At 45.4% G+C, this 24,748-nt stretch overlaps 1 protein-coding gene, 1 long non-coding RNA gene and 1 other non-coding gene across 4 annotated transcripts; 2 read left to right on the top strand and 1 right to left on the bottom strand.

Moving 5' to 3' along the window:
- The first annotated feature begins 679 nt into the window (after window positions 1–679).
- On the top strand, window positions 680–24,635 carry LOC141275864 (uncharacterized). 2 transcript variants are annotated; one of them, XR_012324358.1, is made up of 3 exons: window positions 680–1,366; window positions 11,051–15,988; window positions 23,618–24,635. It is a non-coding gene; the product is annotated as an uncharacterized lncRNA (long non-coding RNA). The 2 variants fall into 2 exon arrangements; XR_012324357.1 differs by lacking the exon at window positions 23,618–24,635 and adding an exon at window positions 16,670–17,591.
- On the top strand, window positions 805–886 carry TRNAS-CGA (transfer RNA serine (anticodon CGA)). Its single transcript has one exon. It is a non-coding gene; the product is annotated as a tRNA-Ser (tRNA).
- On the bottom strand, window positions 9,085–17,699 carry RNF41 (ring finger protein 41). Its single transcript, XM_004312005.4, has 5 exons — window positions 17,587–17,699; window positions 13,583–13,854; window positions 12,750–12,885; window positions 12,226–12,329; window positions 9,085–11,420 (listed from the first exon to the last, which is right to left on the bottom strand). Exons 1-5 carry the CDS (start codon window positions 17,674–17,676, stop codon window positions 11,069–11,071), a joined length of 954 nt encoding a protein of 317 aa, XP_004312053.1. The 5' UTR covers window positions 17,677–17,699; the 3' UTR covers window positions 9,085–11,068.
- Window positions 24,636–24,748: the final 113 nt, after the last annotated feature.

Genomic DNA, 24,748 nt, shown 5'->3' with positions numbered 1-24,748 from the left:
CCTAGGCTGGCCCCGGCCCGCGCAGCGCCCCCTGCCGGCTAGTCGCACGCGGCGGCGGCGGAGCGCGGGGCGCTGGGCGGACCCTGGCGGCCTCCCCGGCGGCGGCGGCGGCGGCGGTGGGAGCTGCCGGAGCTTCGGGGAGGAGGCTGTTTCCTGGAGGGGGCGCACACTCCCCTGAGATCGCCCTTTACCGACCTGAAGCCTTTTCTCTTCTTGTCTTTCAGCCCGGGAAGTGGGGTACCTCTCTATCCTACCCCAAGGGGATGCCCGTGGCATGAGAAGCCCCCAGCCCATAGCTCCGGGTAGTCCTCACCTTGCCCATTTCTAACCCCACGGAACCCCTAATCCCAAGGAACTCCGGACCCCTTTCCGCAAGAAGTTCTTTCCTTTCATCCATCCCCAGGAGTTCCCCGTTTACGCTCTTTCTGAGCCTCCTTCGCCCCTAAGGCCATGTCCCAGGTCCGCCTCTCACTCCGTAACCCGAGGAGTCCCCTAGCCGCTACCCTGGGGGCCCAGCCCCTCCTCTCCAACTGCTTCGTCTGCAGGCCTCACCGTCGCCTCCTGAATAGCTTTACGCTCCTTGAGACCCTCATCTTCGTGGGGCGGGAGACCCTCCTTCCTTGGGTCACCCGGTCCACCAGACTCTATTCCTCTGAGCGGCGTGGAGGAAGAGGTAAGGAGCGGGGCGGGAGGAGGTCACAGGGTGTGTGTGTTTGGGCCTGGCCCGGCTTCCCCGTGTCGCACTCCCTCCGGTTCGCTATGCGGACCCCTTCTGTAAATGCGCGGCGGAGAGTGGTTTTGGAAGTCACGGTGGCCGAGTGGTTAAGGCGTTGGACTCGAAATCCAATGGGGTTTCCCCGCACAGGTTCGAATCCTGTTCGTGACGGCCGCTTTTTTTTTTTTCTCCTCAAGAGTGTGTGAAGGGAGCCCCTTGTCTTCCACGTGTCTTTCGTGCACTTCCCTTTGTCTCAGAAACAGAAGCCAGAAGGTCTCACCTCTGGATTTGGGGGGAGGGGGCGGGAATGAGGGTGACCATGAGAAGCGTAATTATGCACCACTGTATTGGCTGCTAGGATACAAGGCACTTTCAGAGTTCTGTAACTTCAGCTTTGCAAGCAGAGTTTTGGCATACCTTGTTTCCTTCTTTTGGGAGGGCATAGCAAAGGATTGGGTTGAAGAAAGGTTAAGTTTTGTTCGGGAATGTGAATAACTGTTGTGCTATAATAGTCAAAACTGGAGTTTCCAGGTAAAGAGGGCACCTCTGGATTTCATGACCAGACGTCACATCTTGTAGGCCTGATTACAATGAAGACCCGGGAAACAAGGCATTCTCTCACTGGGATTGCTGTGAAGAGCTGCACCTCAGGTATCACAGGGCTAGTGGGGAGTAACCTATTGAATCATGAACGCTGCCAATCTAGCTGGAGCCAGAGTGTGCGAAGATAACTCACTTTTTCTTGAGTGTTCATTATGTGTTCTGAATTCTCCATGTTCCAAGTTCCTAGCTAGGGTATTAATCCTTCTCTAGCCTCTAACCCTCCTGTACTCACCTCAGCTCGTTCTTCCTATTCCCAATTGCTCACTGTGGGGAATATCTAGGATACCTGTTGAAGATGTTCTCTTTGTATTTTATTTCTTGCACAGCCACATCTCCAAGAAGGTTCCCCAGGGGGCAGGGGGGTTCAAAGGTAATTCACAGAGCTTTTTACACATTTACACTTTGGAGTTTCCCACCTTCCTATCATTGCTTATGCTGTTTTTTCCATTCATGCTGTTTTTCCCTCACCACTTCCTTCCCCCTGGCCCCCACACCATTATTATTTTCCATCCTCCCCGTCTTTTTACCCCTCCTCTTTGAGGTTCTTGATTACAACAGCTAGAACTTACCACCACCATCCACTAGGTTGAATGCAAGGCATCTCCTTTGACACGCTTCTGCAAACATTAATTAAAATAAAATAAAACAAGTTACATTATTCTACCTCCTAAATAGTCTCAACTGTGTCCACTTTTCTCAGAGGTGAGTGCAGGCTGGACCCACCACTTGCTGAAGGTAGGGGTACTTTTGAGGACCACATGAGTTGATGTATATATAAAGCTTCACTAAAGCATCCACACTACCCCGGTTTAAGGTAGCCGGGGACCTTAAACCCTTCCATGGTTGCTTTTTGTATTTCATGACCTGGTCCCTTTTTTTCTCCCCACTTTTTCATATTCACTACATTTCATCCACTGGTATTCTGTTAGTTCCTGGTGGCATATAGTATTTTTCTGTGTTCATGCTGCTCTCTGCCTGAAATAATCTTTCTCATCCTTACCTTCTTCTCAGTCTCCACTTAAATGTTGGTTCTCCTGGGAAGTCTTCTCTAACCACCTGTCTCCCACCATATCCTATTCTCTAATCTTTCTATGTGAAATCCTTCTTCCCCCATAGAATATACACTCTTGGCACATATAAGCCACTCCAAAAAAACCTTTTTGCGTACATGGGTGTTTTTTAACATAGTCATGTGTACATGCTTTAATCTTCACTCAGACTGGACTGTAAGCTTCTTGAGAGTAAGGACTGTGTATTTTATTTGTTTATACCTCCTCTACTAGGCCTTAGACATAGATGTGATTAAAAAAAAATGTACTGAATGAATAGAATCTAATAGGTTCTGTACTGGACTTCCTACCAAATCCCATTTTGCACACACTCTCAAATTTAAATATCTGAAGAGCCAAGACCAAAATTGACCAGCAGAGGGCAACCGACAACTATGTTGTGAAGAGAAGAAGGCCCCCATGGTTTACAAAATGGAGGATCTGGATCCAGAATAAACTGGCTGAGGTTGTTTGGTACTTGAGATACTACTTTTCACTCTCAGATGCTTGACTTGTAACTCTGGGGGTGAGAGGCCAAGACTTTGAACCTTCCTGTACAATAGATAATTTCAAATTGTAACCATCCCCATAGCCCACCACCCACACAATTCCTTCACCCTTCCATCCCAACAAATCCTATCTCTCTATCCTTATATTTTTCTTTGTGTTGCATAACCAGCCCCCCTTTCTCACTATTCTTACGTATTTACTACATTCTACCCACTGGCATTCTTCATTTTCTGGTTCAGTATTTGGCCTTGCTCTTCTGAGCCGAAGTTACCTTCTGCACCTTGGCTTGCAGTCCCACTCATTTCAACCTCCTAAGGAAGCTTCCATGAATATCCTTCCATAACAAGTTAAAATTCTCCTACTCTACTCATTCAATCCTTCATTAATTTAGGACAAACAATACTATACCTTCACTTGACACTTTCAAATCACCATGTTGTTTTCTACTCTTTTTTTTTTTTTTTTAAATAAAATGTGTATCCTCTGGGACTTCCCTGGTGGTCCAGTGGTTAAGACTCTGAGCTCCCAATGCAGGGGGCCTGGGTTCGATCCCTGGTCAGGGAACTAGATTCCGCATGCTGCATGCAACTAAGACCCGGTGCAGCCAAATAAATTAAAAAGTAAATAAAATAAAATAAAATGTATACCCTCTGCCTCCAGCTCCATGCTATCTTTAATAGCCTGTGGTAGAAAACTTTGCTATGTTTGAAACCACTGATTTCTTACTGGGCTTGAGAGACATTGTACTTCCTTGCTTTTCTCTTAGAACACTGTTTCTCCATCTCATTTTCTCCCTTCTTCTGAGGAGTTTTACTAAAGCTTCATTCTTTTCCCTCCTCGAGAAAGAGAAACCCCAAGCTACCATTCCAGGCATGGCCTCTCAGCCACACCATCGTCCTATATCTCCAGCTGCCTATATGTCTGCACAGCTGACCTAATGTCACCTAAAACAGCAGTCCCCAACCTTCTTGGCACCAGGGACCGGTTTCGCGGAAGATGGAAGATGATTCTTCCACGGACAGGGGTTGAGGGGGATGGTTCAGGCGGCAGTGTGAGCCATGGGGGGCGGCAGATGAAGCTTCGCTGGCTCGCCCCGCCGCTCCCCTCCTGCTGTGCAGACCCTGACCGGTCCGAGGCCTGGGGGTTGGGGACTCCGACCTAAAACACAAACAAAACTTTTTCTTTCCCAGAATCACATTCTCAACTTTTTCCATTTGTTAGTACTATTCTCTCAATTCCATCTATTTCCAACCTTAAGAATTATCAGACATTTTCTATTCTGCCATGCCCACCATTCATCAATCATTGCTTCCTCCATCACATCATCTATTTCATGCTTGTGTTACAATGGCCTTTCAGGTGCCCCAGTTTCACCACACTTAAATCTCTAAAACACTGCTTTCATCGTATTAATCCCGTCTAGGAATTTCAGTGCCCTATCTGTTCAAACACATGCTCCTATTATCAATATGCCTTGCCTAAATCACCCATTTTTTAAATCCTTAATTCTTTCCAGTAAGATACCCTAATCTAATCAGGCTGGGTGTCTCCACATCACAGCCTAATTCCTTCCTTCTGTCTCTTCACCTTAAAACCAATGACTAGCTAATGCCACCCTATACTGATTTTTTCAGCTACAAATTCTTAGATCTTAATCCAAATTGCTTTTATGTGACTAAAAAGCTAATGTGGGGAAATCTAACACACAGGAACTTATTATCCCCTTGCAAGTTGTTGACTTGTTCCAAATGTTAAGAGGCTTGGATCTCTGAAGTTTATCCAGTAAAGCAAATCATTAGAGGACTTGAGCTGAAATGATCTCAACCTACACTTATTTCAGGAATGCTCTCATCGCACAAAACATTTCTGGAACTCCTTCACAGCTAGTTTATGAGCCACATTTAAATGATTCATTACTTCAAAATTACTTTAAAAAAAAAAGCTGAGCACTAGCCACCTTTATCATGCATCTGTTTTCCAGATTCTGTTCCAGATTACTTCTGGAAGTCCCTAAGGTCACATTCTTCGCTTTCTTCGCGTTCACTCTAGTGGCTGTATTCATTCCTGGAATTTCTTGATCACCTTTGGGAAGATAACTTCCAAATCCACGTCTTTAACCCTAACTTCTTTCTCTTAAGCTGTAGACCCACATTTCCTTTTTCTGGCTAACCCCCTCTTATGGGGAAGCACTTCCAACCGATTGTTCCCCAAATGAGCTCATTACTTCACCCCTGAAACCTGCTCATCCTCTTCTCCTCCCTATTCAGGTTAACGACACTGTCCTCTTATTCACAGATTAGAAACCTCTGTCTTTATCTGTGACTCATCTTTAGTTACATGCCCCTTGTTATGTGCACTGGTTGGGAGCCCAGGCTCTGGAATGACTTTCTGAGTTCAAATCCCAGTTCTTACTATTAGCTACGTGAATTTTGTCCTTTGTCTCGGTTTCCCCACATAGAAAATGGACATGATAATAGTCTTTTTTTATAAAGCTGCTGGGATGACTAGATGTTTAATATTTAGTTCGTGACTCACGGTACGTGCTCAACCTGGCTGTTAGCCCCTTTCCTCATTGCCAATATCTGATCCTATTTGGAACTCAGCTCCAATGATTCCTGAGAAAACTTCCCTCCTGCATCCCACCAGGTAGACAGTTGACCCCTTTCCTCCTGTTGTCCCATTGTACTTAATTCCTACCTATTAGCAATATGCTATTCTGTATTTCCTGTTATTTGTTCAAGTGTACGTCACCTAAGCTTTAAATTCCTTTCAAGGAATATACAATTATTTGTGTATCTCAAATGCCTAGAACCACGTCTGGCACTTGACTGGCATGCTGTAAATGTTGGCTGAGTGAATCTGGTCAGTTACTAAGGCCTGTTGATTTTTCTCCCCTCATGTCTCTGTCCTCTTTCCTGGTCTATTTCAAGTTCTAATCCTCTCACATGAATTACTGCAAAGCTTACTAATATTGTCACCAAATTTTCATTGTTTTCCCATCGTCATCAGAATCATGAATTGGAAGTCATTCCTCTTCTCAAAAACCTACCTGTAAAACTAAAGTCCAAATTCCCTGCCATGTATTCAAGGCCTACCAAGAATTGTCCCTAAATTATCTTTAGTTTTATCTTCCATTACTTCCTTCAACAAACTCTATGCTTCAGATTACACTAGTCTGTTCCCTCTTCAACATGTCCTTCACCTTCACTTGTTTTTATTCATGGTATTATCTCAGCTTAAAATAGAGATTGCAAACTCTGGTCGACTCCCAGAGAGATCAGTACCTTACCCAAGGTTACACATCACAGAGCTGTTGTCCTTGAAGTCTGGGCTCCTAGCCACTCCACTATCTTGCCTTCACATCTCCAGACCAAAACATCTCCAAATATGGCCCACAGGGACCAGAAGCATCATGTGAAAAATGCCAGTCTCTGAGTATGGGGCCCACTAAGCCCCACTCCCAGGTGATTCTGATGAAGTATAGAATTAATGACCTCTGCTCTAGAAATGGATCTTCCCTGACCACCAGATCTAGGGCAGAAACCCTGCTTTGTGTCTGTCCTGACCCTTACCCCAGTTTGTAATTACATTAATTACAGTTTGTAATTACATCTCCCCTTTTCCCAATTTATTTTTCTCCTAGGACTCATGCTACCAAACATAACATGTTTTTCTTATTATCTTGTTTCTTGTCTGTCTCCTCAACCAGAGTTTTACAGCCAGGAGGGCAGGGGCTTTGGTGGTTTTGTCACAGCTGTATGTATCTCCAGCACACAGGACAGTGCCTGGAGCTCCATAAGTATGGGTTGAATAAACTGATGAGTAACTAAAAAAAAAAAAAAAAAAAAAATCTGGTGGATCCTATGTTTTTGTTTTGTTTTATTCTTTTTTTGGCCCACATTAAAAAAATATATATTGAGCCAACATTTAAAAGTTGTGACATTTAGCATAAACATTAGGATGTCCAAAAGTTCTTGAAAAAATAATAGGGGCAATGTTGGGCCCCTGTTCTTGTATAGCAGTGACCAATCAGAGCTGCACTGCCAGCTGCCCATTCGCTCAGGGCACATATTTGTCGCCTAGCCAGTTTCAAAAATCTCTCTCAACAAATACAAGCGTACAGTGAAGAGATTAGGCTAATGGTGGGACAACTGGGCCTATGTCCTGATGTTACACAACATAAAGAACATCTCTCCTGTGATGTCTTTTATCCCCAGAACTGGTTAATTTGAATCTCTCTGACTCTAGGGGATTCCCTGGTGGTCCAGTGTTTCGGACTCTGCGCTTTCACTGCTGAGGGCCCAGATTCAATCCCTGGTCCAGGAACTAAGATCCCACAAGCCACGCAGTGTGGCCAAAAAATAATAATAATAATAATAATAATAATCTCTCTGACTCTAGATCTAATCCTGTTTAGGAAAAATAGGGGTTAGAGGAATAAGTTAAAGGACGCTGTGAAGAAGCAATCAGTCAAATCCAAGACCACTCTCTAAACAACTGGCCCAATTCTCTTCAACAAATTAAGTGTTACCAAAAAAAGTTTGTTCCAGGAATCCAGACTGAGAGAGTTAAAACACATAACCTTTTGTAATGGCATGGTTCCTGGATTGGATCCAGGGTTGGACAAAAATCAGCTCTAAAACTACTTTTCTTAGACCAACTGGGGAAGGGTGAACATAGATTTGTATTAGATTAAGGATACGTTGTTAACTTTAAGCATTTGTTATTTTGGCAACGTAGAAAAAAAAATGTTCTGAATTTTAAAATGTATATACTAAAGTAAAAAAACAACAAACCCTCTCTACTTCCCTGCCCACTGTCCTGACCTTAAAAGTCTAGAACAGGTTGGCACATTTTGTGTAAAGGACCAAATAGCACATTTTAGGCTTTGTGGTCCGTAGTTCTATGGCAACTACTCAGCTCTACTGCTGTAATCTAAAAGCAGCCATAGACAATACACATAACACAAATGGGCATGGCTGTGTTCCAGTAAAACTCTTCCCACAAAATCAGGCAGCAGCATGCAACTTGTAGTTTGCCAACCTCTGATCTAAAACAAATACACCTCTTGGAGAAGTCTTTCCTGGAACCTATCAGAATCAGTGGCTTTATCTTCCCTCTGCTCACATATTGCTTGTGGTAAGATCCACTTCCCACATTTATGATGTCTTCTTATACACTCATCTCAATTAGGGAGTAAGTTCTTTGAAGGTAGGTGCCATTTGGCTACATGAACCACCCCCCCCCCAGCCCCACCCTAGTGAGTTCTTGGCGAATAGATATTCAATGAATACTGTTTCCAAAAAACCAAATCTACCTTAAAAGGAAGATTTGGCATCATTCATGACATTCAAAAGAATGAGCAGCAGGTTCTAAAAGTAATTTTGAAGCTTAAAAAAAAAAAAAAGCACTACCGGTCTCATTAGAGTACATATATTGCCACTTGTGCTCTATACTGTGATACGTTCATCAGTATCTTCTAATCAGACCTCGTATGTATGAAAGTGTAGTGTAGTAAATTCAGTGGGCACAGGAATGTCCTTATGCTTTTTTTTTTTGGCGCCACTAAAGTATCTAGAGTGCTATTAGATTTGCGTTAGGTGCACGATAAATGCTCAACAAATTTATAATATGGTACACTGTGGTAAAAGAGTTTTTTTCTCATGATAGGGAGGTGGCAGCAAATGCCTACAAAAGGGTTTATCAAGATTTGACAACCACAGCAGGTGCAGTCATTCCAGGTTCCTTTCCTCCTGTATACTTTCTTGGTTAGGAGACACTGGGGGTGGAGGGTTCCCTGACTTCAATGGAATCCCAGATTCCAAAGCAAAGGTGTTTGTGGGACAAGGGGGAAAGGTACTTGCATATCGTCTATAGAAAATGTCCCCAAATCCCAGAACACATAGGGAAGACATGGATTTGGAGCAAAGGTAAACCCTGAAAAGAGCACAATTCAGATGACAGGTGAGAGTGCTTCAGCTGTGCAGAACAGGAGTCAGGAGGGAAGGATGTAGGAGGGTACACAAGGCAAAGAAGATATGAGGTGCACACTCCTCCCAGATAGAACTCCTCCTAAAACAGAGGTTAGTTCTAAGACAAGAGTAGGTTACAAAGCAAGGAAGAAGTCAGGGGAATTAAGGTGAGAGAAAGGCCAAAGCAGAGGAGAACCTTCATGAGGGGAGTGATGTGAATTAAGAATTGAGAGAGTTGAGTAAAAGATTTATTATTAGTGCAGTCAACACCATGGAACAGCACATATATAACACAACTAGCAACCTGCAGAGACACTAGTGCAAAGGGTAGGGAAGCCTTAACTGAGCTTCCTGGCTCCATCTTAGGGTGACAACAGGAGGGTATGGGCCTGGGTAAGGCAGGCAGGGGCAGAGGGGAGTGGAAGAAATGTCGTAACCAGACTAAGTATAGCAGCGTTTTCAAATTCCTGAGCACAATGTCCTGGAGCTGGAACATATGACTGTTCCTCACCCCCTTCAAGCTGTATTCCCTCCTCCCCACAGTTCCAGTGGAGCCATGACCCAGCTACCCAGACCTACCGCAAGCTGGCCTGGAAAAAGCTCCAAAAAGAGAAGCTTTATGGCATCTCTCTCCAGCCCCACTTCCACCTGCATATCAAGATAATCATACCCACTATTCCTCCCCTTCTCTTACTCTGCTAGTCACCCCAGGGATTAAGGAATGCCCTGGGCATCCCGAAATGCAGCTGAAGTCCTAACGGGGTACGGGTGAGACAGCACAGCCTGTACTCAGAGACATAATTTCTATCCCATCTTGCCTGATGAAGCTTAGAACCCAGCTATATATATATCTCCAAGGAAACCGGGTGTTGGGGGGAGTGGCGGGCAGGATTTCTTCAAAATTAATACTCGAAGTCCAGAGTTTTACAGTGAGACCCTAGATGGGCTGGGAGCAAAGTTCTCCAGAGGGCACAGCCATTGATGCGGGACTGTCACATCCATCACTGGAATAGAGGAAGCTCCTCATCTCAGATGGGTTATGGAGGACTGGGGCAGACTTCAGTTCAGCCAAGGACTCCCTTAGCCTTTCCTATATTAAAGCCAAAGGTTGTGCTGAAAAGGAAAAACATAAGACAGACCCCATCCCCGTCCCACCCTATCCAAAGATCCCCACAATAGGAACAGCAAAAGAAAAGTTTTAAGTTTTGTAAATTTTTTTTTCTTTTTCCTTTCTTAAAAAAAAAAAAGTAAATAAATTAAATTGCCAACAATGTGGCTGGGCTGGAAAAGTGGGGTAGCCATAATCAGGCCATTCTTAAAAAAGAAAAACTGTGAGGGAGGGAGTGAAATATAAACAAACAATGGCCAAAGAAAATTATCAAAATAACTAGTTACAATCACAGGGCTGAGAGAGAGGAGTCTATGGAACTATTATGGCCTGTGCCAGAGGCAGTGCCTACCCAATTTCAGCAAAAGCCAGAGAGCTGCTTCCTGCTGAGCATATTCACCCCAATGGACTAACCCCTCACCCCAACCCTGTCATTCCCTAATTGTGAGAAAGTGTAGGAAAGAAGAGCTCATCTGGAAATTTTCAGCATCCCCACCTGCACACCTGCAGACCCGGCGGGAGCCCACACCTTTAAGGTGGGCTGAACAGGGTATTGCTTGGCACAGAGGTCCAGTCTTCCCCTAAGGGCCACCAGCGATGGCCTACTGGCCTCATTATTTCTAGGGTTTTGTTCCATCCTTACCATTTCTTTAGGATGTCTGCTCCCCAGAGCCACCCCCTAAATGCTGTTTAGAGAGTCAAAGGCCTGCCTGCTCTGGATTCCCTGGTTTTGGAGGAGGGGAACAGTTAGAGATGCCTTACTCCATCCTGATCCTCTAGAGAAAATGAGTATCTTTGTGCTTTCTGAAAACATCTGGAACCAGGACCCTAGGCAGGAAAACAGAAATAGAGGTGGGGACTTTCCCAACCAGATGGAAAATATACAGACATTTTAGGGGAAGAAATTAGGCAAATGGAGGGAATCTGGGTTTCCCACCTGAAAGCCTGAGCAGAGTGCCCTGGGGCCCTCTTCAGTGGCAGAAGAGCAGGGAGATGTGTGGCTCTAGCGTTAGCCACGGAATTAAGGAAAGTGGGGAGGACTCAGGGCCCCGCTGCTGGAGTGACAGGATTTTCTGATTTTCATCTCTTCCAGATAGCCCGTCGAGATCTCCTATATCTCTTCCACGCCATGCGCAAATATCATGACAAGCCCTGGCTCCTGCACCATGTCATCACCCATGTGCTGGTTCTCACAGGCCATCACGACAACAGCCTGCTTGCCAGGGATGCGCTTGGCCACGTAGTTCTCATAGTAACGCCGGTTCATCTGTCTTGTCTCTAGTGTGGCCAGACCCTGGGGCCAGCTACGCTCATGGGCATTTTCGATCAGCTCGTTGACAATAGACGCAGGACAGCCACTCTCCACCAGGGAGCGCTTGATTACAGCCTGGAGTACAGCATCTGGGGTGGAGATCATCCCTCCCCAGCGGGTCACTCGTGCCGGCTGCAGGGAGTTCACCCACCTGTGTGGAGGGATTTGGAGGTGGTCAGTCCAGCTCGTCCCCTTTCTCTGCATTGGCTTTTCTCCTAATAGGAACGACTGCCTGCTCTGCACTCAACCTAACTCGATTCCTCCTTCTTTCCTTCCATCATTAGTTCAGAAACTCCAGATCTTTCCCTAGTTGGTCCCATCCGAGTGTCACCACATGTTACTCACCAGATTAAACTCCACGAGAGTAGGGTTCCTGTTATTTTTCTTAAAAATCCCAATACTTAGCACATGGTGCCTGGCATGTAGTAAGTGCTCAACAAATGTGTACTGAATGAATGAAGCAATTATTCCTCTATACTGTGTCCCTCGCAGCACTATTTGCACTATACAGACTGACTCACAGTTTAGTCTATGAACTATGCAGAACTCCAGAACTGAAAGGGATCTTAGACTTCGCTTGTTTACTTCACTTGTTTTTGCTGTATTTTAGATCACTTTCCTGGATTTGTACTCTCTTCTTCTCTGAACTGTAAGCTCCCTGAAGTCAGGGACAATATCTTCTCTTGTTGGTCTTCCTAGCACTCCCACAGCCTTTAATACAGGGCTTTGTACATGTGGGTACCCATCTAACTCTTGGGTAAGCTTTCCCTTCCAACCACCCAAAAGAATATGAGATCCTCTGCTAGGGTTGAAGGTTATCGCCTCCTCCTCTGGCCCTGTTCTTCATCCCAACACCTGAGAAGCAGTGGCCCCAGCCCAGGCCTCTTCTTACCCTCCCCCCAGGGCTCAGTGCCAGGACGTGGGATGAATGACTCCACGTCCTGAGTGACACTCACTCTAGGATCTCGTTGTACTCAATCGTCTCCTCCAGGCTCTGAAGGTTGGGGTTGACACTGCGAATTGCACGCATGTACGCCTTGAGAAGCTGGATGTCTCGTTTCTGTGGGGGGTGGGGAGGAGAACAAGGGATAATGGCTAAGACAGACAGTAGATGAGAGACAAAAGTTTGTCTGAGAATGAGGGAAATGGAGAGATCTGAGGAACAACCAGAGTGGAAGCTTCATGAAGACAGGGATACAACTGTATCATTCCCAGCTGTATCCCCAGTGCTTAGCATAGTGCCTTCAAGGGAAGGCATTTGATAAATGTTAAGTAAATGAATGCCACTGATGGGATGAAGGGAAGCAAGAAGAGCTCCAGCCTGATTCACTGCTATGCACAGGCAGAGTATCCACTGACCAGGCTCTCAAGCGCACGCACAGATCTGCCGCTCACATCCACGCCTGCCACCCACAGGCCACGGGCGCGAGGTTATCTGCATGTGAAAGACGTGTGCTGCCCTGTGTTCTCTGCGCCCTACCTGCTCTGCCAGCTGGTGTTTGTGTTCTGCTGAGGTCTTTTCCAGCTCTGCAATTCGTGTCTGCTGCTGCTGTACCACTGAGCGCAGGTGCTTAATGCAGTTGTGGTTTGGCAGCTCATCTTTGGGCATCTCCAGGCTGCCACCCAGGGTGGGAAAAAAACAGGATAGGAGCATTAATGGGACATGTGAGCAAAGGCAGATAACTGCTGAGAGGGCTTTTTCCTACCTGAAATGACTAACATTCATTCATTTCCAACATTCAGGCGCCCTCTTGCTTATTGCCTTCATTTCCTTCTCCCCAGCTCTCCCTCGTCCCTTTGCTGTCTACTTCCTCTGGGCCTCTTTCCCTGTCTAAGACAGTGTTTCATCTCCCACGTGGCTCTCCTTTCCTCCTACAGATTCTGCCTGTGCACTCATTCCTTCTGAGAAGCCCTAGATTCACAGCCCTAGCTATCAGTATTTAATCAAATATTTCACACCCCAAAGAAAGAAAAAATAGGACAACAGGGAATATGAGAAGCCTGGATATTAGAGCAGTCAATCTGACAAAGAGAAAAGTAGTACTGGATGAAAGGGAGGAATAAAGTATATCAGTCTTTAGTGGTATCACAGAGATTGCTGAATTGCTGTCTCCCTTCTTTCATTAAAGCAAGAGCAAAAAGATCGTAGCTCGGAAAGCAGCACGGGTGAGATCTTGGAGCAGGGAGCCGGGGGGCCAGGAACACTCCTTGCCTGCAGGAGACCTCTTCAGCTAGCGAGCAGGGGATCCAGAGACAGGGGTATAAACGGGAAGGCCCTTATCTGTGTGGGCGGAAGAAGGGCAGGAATCTTACCCACAGCCCTGTTCACAGGTCACAGGCCGTTTTGGGTTGTGCTCACAGTCACTGAGGTGAGACATGAGGTTGTCAAGCCGGACAATAGCACTGCAGCCAAACACAGCGTTGTCGCAGGCGATCTGCAGCTTTGACAACATGTTCCGCATGATCCGAGGTACTGGGCGCAGGTGGGCGACCGTCACAACACTCCGGTCCACCGGACACGTCTGCTGCTGAGAGAACCACTGGGTGATGCAGGCGTTGCAGAAAGCATGCTCGCAGTGAGGCGCCTAGACGGGAGAGCAGCGCAAAAGGGGCACAAGAGAATTAGCAGGAGCTAAGAGCCTGGGTACGATTAACTCCGCAAAGCCAATCAAGCCTCTGCGCAGCTTCTAGGACCAGAGGTCCCTGGGGTCACAGCAAAATATAGATCTACTATGGGCAAGGCATTGTGGCGGACAGGCTTCAGATATGTTTCCTGTGCCCAATAGTCCAAATGGATTGTGACATAAGACAAACAAGTAAAAAGTTATATAACAGTAAGAGATATAAATAATATTCCAGGACAATGAGAGAGAGGACATAAGGTAGTCAATTTTTTTTTTTTTTTTTTTTTTGCGGTACGCGGGCCTCTCACTGCCGTGGCCTCTCGCGTTGCGGAGCACAGGCTCCGGACACACAGGCTCAGCGGCCATGGCTCACGGGCCCAGCCGCTCCGCGACATGTGGGATCTTCCCAGACCAGGGCACGAACCCGTGTCCCCTGCATTGGCAGGCGGACTCTCAACCAGTGCGCCACCAGGGAGGCCCAGTAGTCAACATTAATTGCCAACTGGATTACATACTCAATAATTGCCAAAGAAATCCAGAGTAGGGTGAGATCTTTCCAGTCTAGGTCAATCAGGGCAGGTATTTATGGACAGGACAGAATCTGATATGGGTCTTGAGGGATAAGTAGAGAGGAGGCGGGGGCAGAGATTTACTGGCAAAAGTTCAAAAAAAATTTTTTTTTGGCCACACCAAGTGGCTTGCGGGATATCAGTTCCCCGACCAGGGATTGAACGTGAGCCACAGCAGTGAAAGTGCTGATTCCTTAACCACTAGACCACCAGGGAACTCCCCCAAGTTCTTATTTTATGAGGCCCAACCTGAGGCGTTGCCCTGAGTCCCAATGACCAGGGCTACCCTCCAAAACAGGACTAGATTTTTGTAGAATCACATTCTTTTCAGTTTCACAAAGATCATATTTCAGCCTACTTCCTTGATAATGCAAAGAGAGAGGACTCTCTGGCCTCTGTGGAGATACAATCTGGCCTCCAGCATGGGACAAACACAGTAGGCACTCACTAGATGTTGATGCATGGATGAATGACTCGAGCACTTATTATGTCCCAAACATTTTGCTACGTGCTTAAGATAAAAAAAAACAGACAGTTTCTGCCTTCAAGATGCTCACAGACACCAAAGACTGTAACACAGAAAGGCTTCATAAGGAAAGAAGTCATTCTCAATATCATTAATCCAACTGTCAGTACATTTTTATTTTTCACTTAAAGACATATTTGATTCTTTTCAAAATCTTATAGGCCCTCTCTCCAAAAAAAAATCCTGTTTGTCTACTTTTCCCCGTCTGTACTGCCGCTAATCCAGTTCAAACGATCATCTCTCATCTATATTATTATGTCTTCTAACTCGTTTTCCTACTTCTACCTTGCCTCTTTATAATCCATCCTACACTCAGCAGCTGTGATTGTTTAAAAAGGCAAAATAGATCATGCTTAAAATTTTACAATGGTTTCCGATTACACTTAAAATAAATCCAAACTCCTGCTCAGGACTTATAAAATTGTTTGATCTGGCCCTGTGCCTCTGGCCTCTCCTCACCTCACATCATGCTCCCAGCACTGACTTCAGCCATTCTGGCTTTCTCTCTGTTCCCTGTCCACACCCTGCTCATTCCTGTCTCTTGCTTTTGCTGCTCCCCTTTGCCAGAATGGCCCCTTATCATTCAGATCTCAGCTCAACTGAACCTCTTTGGTGACCTTCCTATCTAAACCTGCCACCTCTGCAGAAGTATATAGAATGCGGTACCTTTTGTGTAAGAAAGGTAGGCAAATATACATATACATTCATACTTGCTTCTATCTGCCCACACACACACTGGAAGGATACCAAATAAACTAGTAAAAATGGTTATCTATGGGGGGATTAGGTGGACTGGGACAAAGATGGATGCAAGACTGTTCACCATATCTCTTTTTTTTTTTTTCCACCATATATCTTTTTATACTGTTTTGACTTCTGAACCATATGAATTTATTATCTATTCAAAAAATAAATAAATATGATGTAGGGAAATCAGCATCCCTAGCAGAGGCTTTCTACCCTTGGAAATGTGTCTGGAACCTGGCCTGCTCCTCAGAAGGTAAAGCCTGAGTCCGGGCGGGAGGGGGGGAGGTTCTGCCTTAGTCACCAACTGCCACTGACTTCTCCACATGTGACTCACCTCAAATGATAGTGCTAGAAAACAGACAAGGCCCTGCCAGGGTGGGGAGGGAACTGACATACCCCATGACCTCTTGACACCACCAGGAGAGCTTGCTCCACACCCAGCCAATCTGCTTCTAATGGTCCAGGGCTAGCTGCCACTGGAATGCAGTCTGATTTTCATTCAGCTCAGGCATCTGTTCTCCTTTGGGTAGTTGAAAACTGGAGAGTAAGAATAAACTCCAAGAATCAAGGGGAGCCCCAGGGAGTGGTATTAGCAGTGAGTGGGGGAAGGGTCATGCGACCTCACTAACTGGTGTCCTGGTTTGGAAAATGGGATTATCTCCAGCTAGCCAGGAGCGGCAGAGGATTAATTGGTATTTACAGAGTATAGGCAATAAGGACCGTGCAGAATGGTGTCCCATGAATACAACAGTTAAGAATTCATCTCACTCATTATACTTGCCTGGTAATCATGAGCTTCTCCTCATACCTGCCCCAGGAAGATACAATTATCTCTGGTCTGGCAAAGCCGGTAGAGAAATGACCTAGTGAAGGTGGCAGCTTTCATATCAAAATGCAGAGTACATGGCTGCATCAAAAACTTTTTTTTTTTCAGTAAATCCCAGGAAGAAACTAGGTCAGTTCACACAGTTCCCCACCTGCGATTTGTTAAACAGTACACAGGCCCGCAGGAAGACCGGCTGATTACCTGAAACACTGTATCATGAAAATGGAGAGAGAACTTATTAGAAGAGTCCAGGAGTTCAGTCATGGGTAGGAAGATGGAACCTAGTCAGAGCCCCTGAAGAGAAAAAGAAGCTACCAAACTACTGTCAAGAGGACAGAAACAGTTGACCATTTTACAGCACACAAGTCTCACAGTGACCTCTGAAGAAAATCTGAACCACTGTACTTCTGTGGTGTCCACCTCTCGACAGACTCTGGAAGGCCCTATTCCTCTTGTAGCGGCCACTGCTCCTTTGCACCAAACCTCTATTCTGTGTGTGTCAGGAGTGCGGGGAGTGGGGGAAGGGGGACCTGAACACAGTGGCCCCATTTCCTATGAATATATATTTTTTAAATTTCCAAATGTTCCAATTATGTTTTTCTTTTCATATATATAAATTCATTTATTTATCTATTTTTGGCTGCGTTGGGTCTTCGTTGATGTGCACAGGCTTTCTCTAGTTGCAGAGAGCAGGGGCTACTCTTGGTTGTGTGCATGGGCTTCTCATTGCGGTGGCTTCTCTTGTTGTGGAGCACAGGCTCTAGGCGCGTGGACTTCAGTAGTTGCAGCATGTGGGCTCAGTAGTTGTGGCTCGCGGGCTGTAGAATGCAGGCTCAGTAGTTGTGGCACACAGGCTTAGATGCTCTGCAGCATGTGGGATCTTGCCAGACCAGGGATCAAACCCGTGTCCCCTGCATTGCCAGGCGGATTCTTAACCACTGCACCACCAGGGAAGTCCCTGAATATTTTGTACTAGCTCCACTGCCATCTACTGCCCCACCAAACCTGCCATCAGACCGACTCACCTGGACTGGCTCCTCCAAGACTCCACTGCAAATAGGACAGATAAGGTCTTCGTCAACATCCCCCTGGAAACGGGTTACATCATACCCCATGTCTCATCACTGAAACCCAGGTCCTGGAATGAACAACAGAGGAAAAAAGAGGCCAGTTCAGAAGATTACAGATATGTGCCAACTTGATCTCATTGCCAAGATTCGTTCATTTGTCCGATAAATATTTGCTGAGAGCTTACTATGTGACAGTCATTTGGGTGGGGGGGGAGCTGACTCAAGAAATTTAATTCTAATGGGAAAAGATTTTATATAAATATACACTTAAAATATGAAGTGATAGGCTTCCCTGGTGGCGCAGTGGTTGAGAGTCCGCCTGCCGATGCAGGTGACGCGGGTTCGTGCCCCGGTCCGGGAGGATCCCACATGCCGCGGAGAGCACAGGGCACTATGAGGCCAAGAGATGTGGATACCTGACCCAGGCCGAAAGGAGAGGGAGGCTGAGAAGTTTTCCAGGACACCAGTGGGACGAGCAAGAAGTTAGCTAGGTTGTGTGTGGGGGGCGGGGGGAGCCAGGGCAGGGTGGGGCATTAGGGTTTTAGGCACATGAAAGAGCATATTAAGAGCCCAGAAGGGAACTTCCCTGACGGTCCAGTGCTTAGGAATCCGCCTTTCAATGCAGGGAACGCAGGTTCGATCCCTGGTCCGGGAACTAAGATCCCATGTGCCCTGGGGCAACTAACCCCGTACCGCAACTACTGAGCCCACGCACCACAACTAGAGAGAAGCCTGCATGCCGCAAGGAGGGGCCTGCGTGCCACAACTAAAGAGTCCATGTGCTGCAACTAAGACTCGACGTAGCCAAAAATAAATTAATTAATTAAAATAAATATTTTTAAAAAAAAGGTAAGAGGGGATATGATGAGTTCAGGCAACTGTAAGTGGTTCAGAAAATGTTCGATCTGAGGGGTGCAAGAGAGGGAGTGTCAAAATACAAGGCTGGAAAGGCAAGTAAGGGCCAGGCCATGAGAAGTCTTATGTAAGGAGTTTGGACTTTACCCTGAAGGCTATGGGGAGCCACTGAAACACTTAAAAGGAATGATGTGATAAAAGTTCTTTTTTAGAATCACTCTGTAAACAGGGGTGAGATTAGAGACAGGAAGAACATCTAGGCAGGAGAGAAGTAGTGAGAGTCTGAATTTAGGTGGTGGTGATGGGAGGGAAGTTCAGGAGAACAAAGACTCAAAGAGCAGCGAGGCTGCCATGCCCCTTCTTTGGGCTCCTAAGGGTCAAACCCAAACAAGACATCACTGAACAGTAAGTGAAATTCCCCTGTGGACATCCAGCCAGTGGGCTAATTGGAGCAAGGATGGGTACCTGATATAAGGGCAGACAATCTGCAGACCAGCCATCAGCTGTGATGTCCTGAAAAAAATGAGCTGAGTCAATCATGTAGTTCTCAGGAATTCAGAATCAGGCTGTTCAATTTAAAAGGGTGGGGAGTGAGGGATTTCCCTGGCGGTCCAGTGCCACGGCTCAGGTTTGATCCTTGGTCAGGGAACCAAGATCCCACAAGCTTCGTGGCATGCCAAAAATTAAAAATAAATAAATAAAATTTAAAAATAAATAAATAAATAAAAGGGTGGGGAATGGGATGGATGCAGAGAGGCCTTGATAGGTCAAGTGCAAGCTAAAGTACAGCACTGGACTGAGTCAAGACTGACTGGATTTAGATGCCCGGTTCTACTACTCATTAGCTGTGTGACCTTGGGCAGGCTTACGTATACTTCCTAAGCCTGCATGGCTTTTTTTTTTTTTTTGCAGTACGTGGGCCTCTCACTGTTGTGGCCTCTCCTGTTGTGGAGCACAGGCTCCAGACGTGCAGGCTCAGCGGCCATGGCTCACGGGCCCAGCCGCTCCGCAGCATGTGGGATCCTCCCGGACTGGGGCATGAACCCATGTCCCCTGCACTGGCAGGCGGACTCTCAACCACTGCGCCACCAGGGAAGCCCTGCACGGCTTTTTAAACAGATAACATTGGTATAAGTAACAACAGAAGTGACTCTCACAGAGTTGCCCTCAAAGAAACAATACATATAAAACATTTAGCACAATGCCTGCTGGCACATACTAGGCACTCAATACACAAGAGTAACCATTATTTAGGTATACATTTTTTTTTTTTTTTTTTTGTCCAAGCCACACGGCATCTTTGTTCCCCAGCCAGGAATCCAACCCGTGTCGCCTGCAGTGGAAGTGCGGAGTCCTAACCACTGGACTGCCAGGGAATTCCCTATTTATGTACATATCTAATTTCTACTACTTGATTAAAAATTCCTTAAGAGTAGGAACTCAAGTGCTACATCCAATTTAGCACCAAGCACAGTTCTTTACAAAACAGTAAAATGTTTGGTGTGATTAAATGTTGCTTTAACTGGAAGCTTCCCAGCAGAGTACAGTGGACATGTATTTTGCCTACCTAACATCCCATTTTCTGTAAACAGCATCACAATTTTCCTTCAGGAATCAGAACCTGTTTCCTAGTGGACATGTGACCCAACCTAGGACAGTGAGAGAGATGCCTGGGACTTCTACTGGAACTCTCATGGTGTTTGCATAGCGGTAGGATGTACAATTCAGAGTGGTCAGTGGCCATCTCTGCCATTAATGAGGACAGCCTACTTACAGAATGACGCCATAATTGGGAATTCCCTGGTGGTCCAGTGGTTAGGGCTCTGCGCTTCCACTGCAGGGGGCATGGGTTCAATCTCTGGTCGGGGAACTAAAATCCCACATGTCACACAGCATGGCCAAAAAAAAAAAAAATGATGCCATAATGAAGAAAGCAGAGCTGAGAAATCAAATTCAGGTGAAATCATTTGAGGGCCTGGATTCAGCCATGCCTGACGCCACAATCATTTTCTGAACATAAGTTACATGAGTCAGTAAATTCCCTATTATGTTTAGGCTGGTTTGAGCTGGGTTTTTATCTCTTTAAACTGACAAAAATCCTGATTAATGTAGGCTAATGGAGACAAGAAATCACAAGGCTCACTTTGGAACCACTTATTTTTCTTTACCCATTTTGTATAGGAACAACGATACCCAATGACACTGCTACAATTACACTGACCTCCATCACCACCACTTCTCTGTATTCTTGTTCCTCCATCTCTAGGGCCTAAGTTCAGGGCCTTGGGCTTACTAACAATCCCCCTGAAATTGTCACTCTAAACCACCTTGGTCTGGCTATCTTCCTCTAAAATAGGGATATCCATCTATTTGTCTCTCCTCAGACCTTTGACCTTCTGTTCCTATGCCAACATTCCCTTGAATAATCCATCAACAGTAATGGATTAGAGTGAGTACATGAAGGGTAATATTAAAGACATCATAAAGTGAAATGTGAAACCCAGAACTAAGGCCCCTTGTGATTCTCCTTGTTGCAACTCACTGAACTGAACAATGAGGACAGTGGTAAGACAGCCAAGAGCAGTCCAGTGTCACTGTCCTGTGGACCTCCACTATTGAGAGCTGTAGTGCAGACCATGGCATTGTTCACTTTAGGAATTCCACTCCCTTTCTCTTTCATCCACATGGCTCCAGGAGAAGCTGCCTCACTAGTACTGTGAGACTTTAACCTAGGCAGCAGCTGACTGGGACAAGGGTGAGCATGCAACCCAAGCAGGGCCAATGGATCCTATCTCTGAGAATTTGAGCTTGATACCAAGAAAGATGAGTTGGTCTTTCTTTGCCTGTCATGTGGACTGAGGAAGACAAATCTACAGAAGGAAAGAAAAGACTGAAACAGACACAGTGAGAAAGGCCTGGATAAGAGCTGGAAAGTCCTGAGGCTTCAGAGTGACTGCTTTGTTCCCAAGACCCAGTTGCCTTCCTATCTTTGGCTTCTGCAAGACACCTCTTTTTTTTGTTTGTTTTTTCTCGGTACGCGGGCCTCTCACTGTTGTGGCCTCTCCCATTGCGGAGCAGGCTCCGGACGCGCAGGCTCAGTGGCCATGGCTCACGGGGCCAGCCGCACCGCGGCATGTGGGATCTTCGCGGACTGGGGCACGAACCTGTGTCCCCTGCATTGGCAGGCGGACTCTCATCCACTGCGCCACCAGGGAAGCCCTGTGTATCCTCTTTTTGCTTAAGCTTTGAGTTGGGCTTCTGTACCTTTTAAAAATTTATTTATTTATTTATTTGGCTGCACCGGGTCTTAGTTGTGGCAAGCGGGATCTTCGTTGCCGTGTGCAGTATCTTTAGTTGCAGCATGCAGGATCTTTTAGTTGCAGCGTGTGGACTCTTAGTTGCGGCATGCGGGATCTAGTTCCTTGACCGGGGATCGAACCCAGGCCCCCTGTATTGGGAGCACGGAGCCTTAACCACTGGACCAGGGGGGAAGTCCCTGCACTTCTGTATCTTACAGCCAAAAGAATCCTGGCTCAAACAACAACAAAGAGACAGCATACAGCATTAGAAGTTTGGAGAGGGATAGTTTAAATTAGGACTAATGAAGGCGCTAGGACACTAGGATTAGAATTAATCTGAAAGCTACAGGAGCACCTGAAGGATTTTTGTTGACATAAATTTACAGGGTTTAATTTTTTATCTTGACAATTTCAGACTTACAAAGATCCCATATATCCTTCATACAGACTCCCTAAATGTTAACATTTAACCACATTTATTTTATCATTGCTATATATATACACTGATAGATGGATAAAAATTTTCTGAACTGCTTAAGAGTAAACTGTAGACTTGATGCTTTTAACCCTAAATAACTTTACTGTGTACTGTATTTCCTAAAAAGAACATTATTTTATATATTGATAGTAAGATTATGAAAATCAGGAAATTAACATTGATGTAATACTATATTTACAAACTTTTTTTCCAATTTTTCCAACTGTCCCAATAATCTCCTTTAGCAAAAGAACATTCAAGATTATGCTGAATTATGTTATGCACTGAATTGTCAAGCTTCTTTAATCGTTTAACTGAAAAAGTTACTAAATCTTTTTTGTCTTTCATAAATTTGACATTTTTAAGAATACACACCAGGTATATGAGAATGTCTCTCAATTTGGATTTGTCTGATGTTTCCTCATGATTAAATTCAGGTTTCATTTTGGGCAAAAATAGCAAGGAAGTGGCATCGTGTTCTCAATGCATCATATCAGGAGCACATAATGTTGATTTGTACTGTTCCTGGTGATACTAACTCTGACCCTTTGGTTAAGTGCTGTCTGTCAGGTTTCTCTACTCTAAGAGTTATTATTTTTTCCTTTGTAATTAGTATAAATGTTGTAGGGGAGATTCTTTAAGTGTGTGTACACCTGAAGGATTTTTAAGAAATTGACATGATCAGCTTTCTGTTTTAGGCTGGCAGATTCTGGTAACTGTACAGAAAATATAGGGGGTAGGGAAGATTAGAGAAAGTGAGACCTTTGTAGGAGTTTATTTAAAATTCAGATTAAGAAAAAGTATAAAGGCTCAAACCAAGACATTTCAGAGAAGGAATCAGGAATCAAGCAGTCCAGTGGTTGGGACTCTGCGCTTCTACTGCGGGGGGGCCCGGGTTCGATCCCTGGTTGGGGAACTAGGATCCCACAAGCTGGGTAGCGTGGCCAAAAAAAAAATAACATAAACAAATAAAAATTTAAAAAGAAGGAATCTGAATCTATATTAGTTCAGGAAGTAATAAAAAGATGACTCTTTTGTTTCTGCCTTGGCTAAGTAGTGGTGAATTCTTATTTACCAATATAAGAATTAAAAAAAAAAAAGATCTGGATGGGGTAAAAAAACAATGATCCTAGTTTTAGACATGTACAGTTTGAGATTCCAAGTAGAAATCATGAAGGTAGTAGCTGATGGGTTTTCAGAGGCCACACAGGGAAAGTATACAGAATGAAAACAGAAAATAAGGGTTGGTCTGAAGACTATAGAACCCTGGGGAGCACTGACTCTTTGCTTATTTTTTTAGTTTTTCTTTTTTCACAAGTATATATGACTATATTTTCATTTTAAAAAAATACAGCCTCTCGGGACTTCCCTGGTGGCGCAGTGGTTAAGAATCCGCCTGCCAATGCAGGGAACACGCGTTCGAGCCCTGGTCTAGGAAGATACCACATGCTGCGGAGCAACTAAGCCCGTGCGCCACAACTACTAAGCCTGGGCTCTAGAGCCCGCGAGTCACAACTGCTGAAGCCCGCACACCTAGAGCCCGTGCTCTGCAACAAGAGAAGCCACCGCAATGAGAAGCCCGCACACCACAACCAAGAGTAGCCCCCGCTCACCACAACTAGAGAAAGCCCACGAGCAGCAACGAAGACCCAAGGCAGCCAAAAATAAATAAATAAATCTATATTAAAAAAAAAAAAGAATATAGCCTCTCTTCCCACCTTCCTCTCCCCATCCATTGACTGGTGAACATTCATTCTTTCAACTGCCCTTCTTTGCTATACAGATTCTTCTTTCGGCTGTGCTGCACTACATGGGGGATCTTAGTTCCCCAGGGATCGAACCCGCGCCCCCTGCAGTGGAAGCACGGAGTCTTAACCACTGGACCTCCAGGGAAGTTGCACAGATTCACGTATGAGTAAGACAGATAAGGTTCTTTCTCTCATGTAGTTTATATTCTAGTGGTAAGAATTTCCAATCCACCAGTCTAAGCCTTGATTACAACGTATTCTGCCATTATCCTCTCATGACTGAAGTTTGCCTGACTGCCAAGTGTTCCCCTGAAACAAAGCACGTTGCAGTTAACACCCCTTGTAACAAGATTTTTTGGAGCACAAGAACAAATCTCTCTCCTAGGACAGATTCCACTGAGAGGTGGAACTGCGGCACTGAATGGTGTGCCTGCTATTTGCTTTCCTAGACACTTCCATACGATACTCTGGAAAGGCCTTTTCAATTTACACCACCAACAACAGTGCATGAAAATACTTTATCAGTGACATTTTAAAAGGGGGACAAAAAGGAGCCTGCAAAAGAAGACTGAGAAAGATTGGCCAGAGATAAGAGAAAATCCTGGAGAGAAGATGGTCACAAAAGTTAAGGGAGTTGGGGGTGTAGGGAGCGGGGAGGGAAGGGGGAATGCTTGTTTCATGAGTAGAGTTTCAGCTTTGCAAGATGAAAAAGTTCCAGAGATCTGTTTCACAACAAT

This window comes from Tursiops truncatus, chromosome 11, assembly GCF_011762595.2.
Source record: "Tursiops truncatus isolate mTurTru1 chromosome 11, mTurTru1.mat.Y, whole genome shotgun sequence".
NCBI lineage: Eukaryota > Metazoa > Chordata > Mammalia > Artiodactyla > Delphinidae > Tursiops > Tursiops truncatus.
Note: the sequence above shows the minus strand (reverse complement) of the source record. Positions and strands in the feature narration are given on the sequence as shown.

Excerpts from the sequence above, each read along its gene's own strand:
- RNF41 (XM_004312005.4), bottom strand. The coding sequence starts at position 17,676 with ATGGGGTATGATGTAACCCGTTTCCAGGGGGATGTTGACGAAGACCTT. Across the intron at positions 12,330-12,749 it reads AACACCAGCTGGCAGAGCAG|AAACGAGACATCCAGCTTCT; the intron begins GTAGGGCGCAGA and ends CACCCCCCACAG. Across the intron at positions 11,421-12,225 it reads GAGTACAACGAGATCCTAGA|GTGGGTGAACTCCCTGCAGC; the intron begins GTGAGTGTCACT and ends CCCTCCACACAG.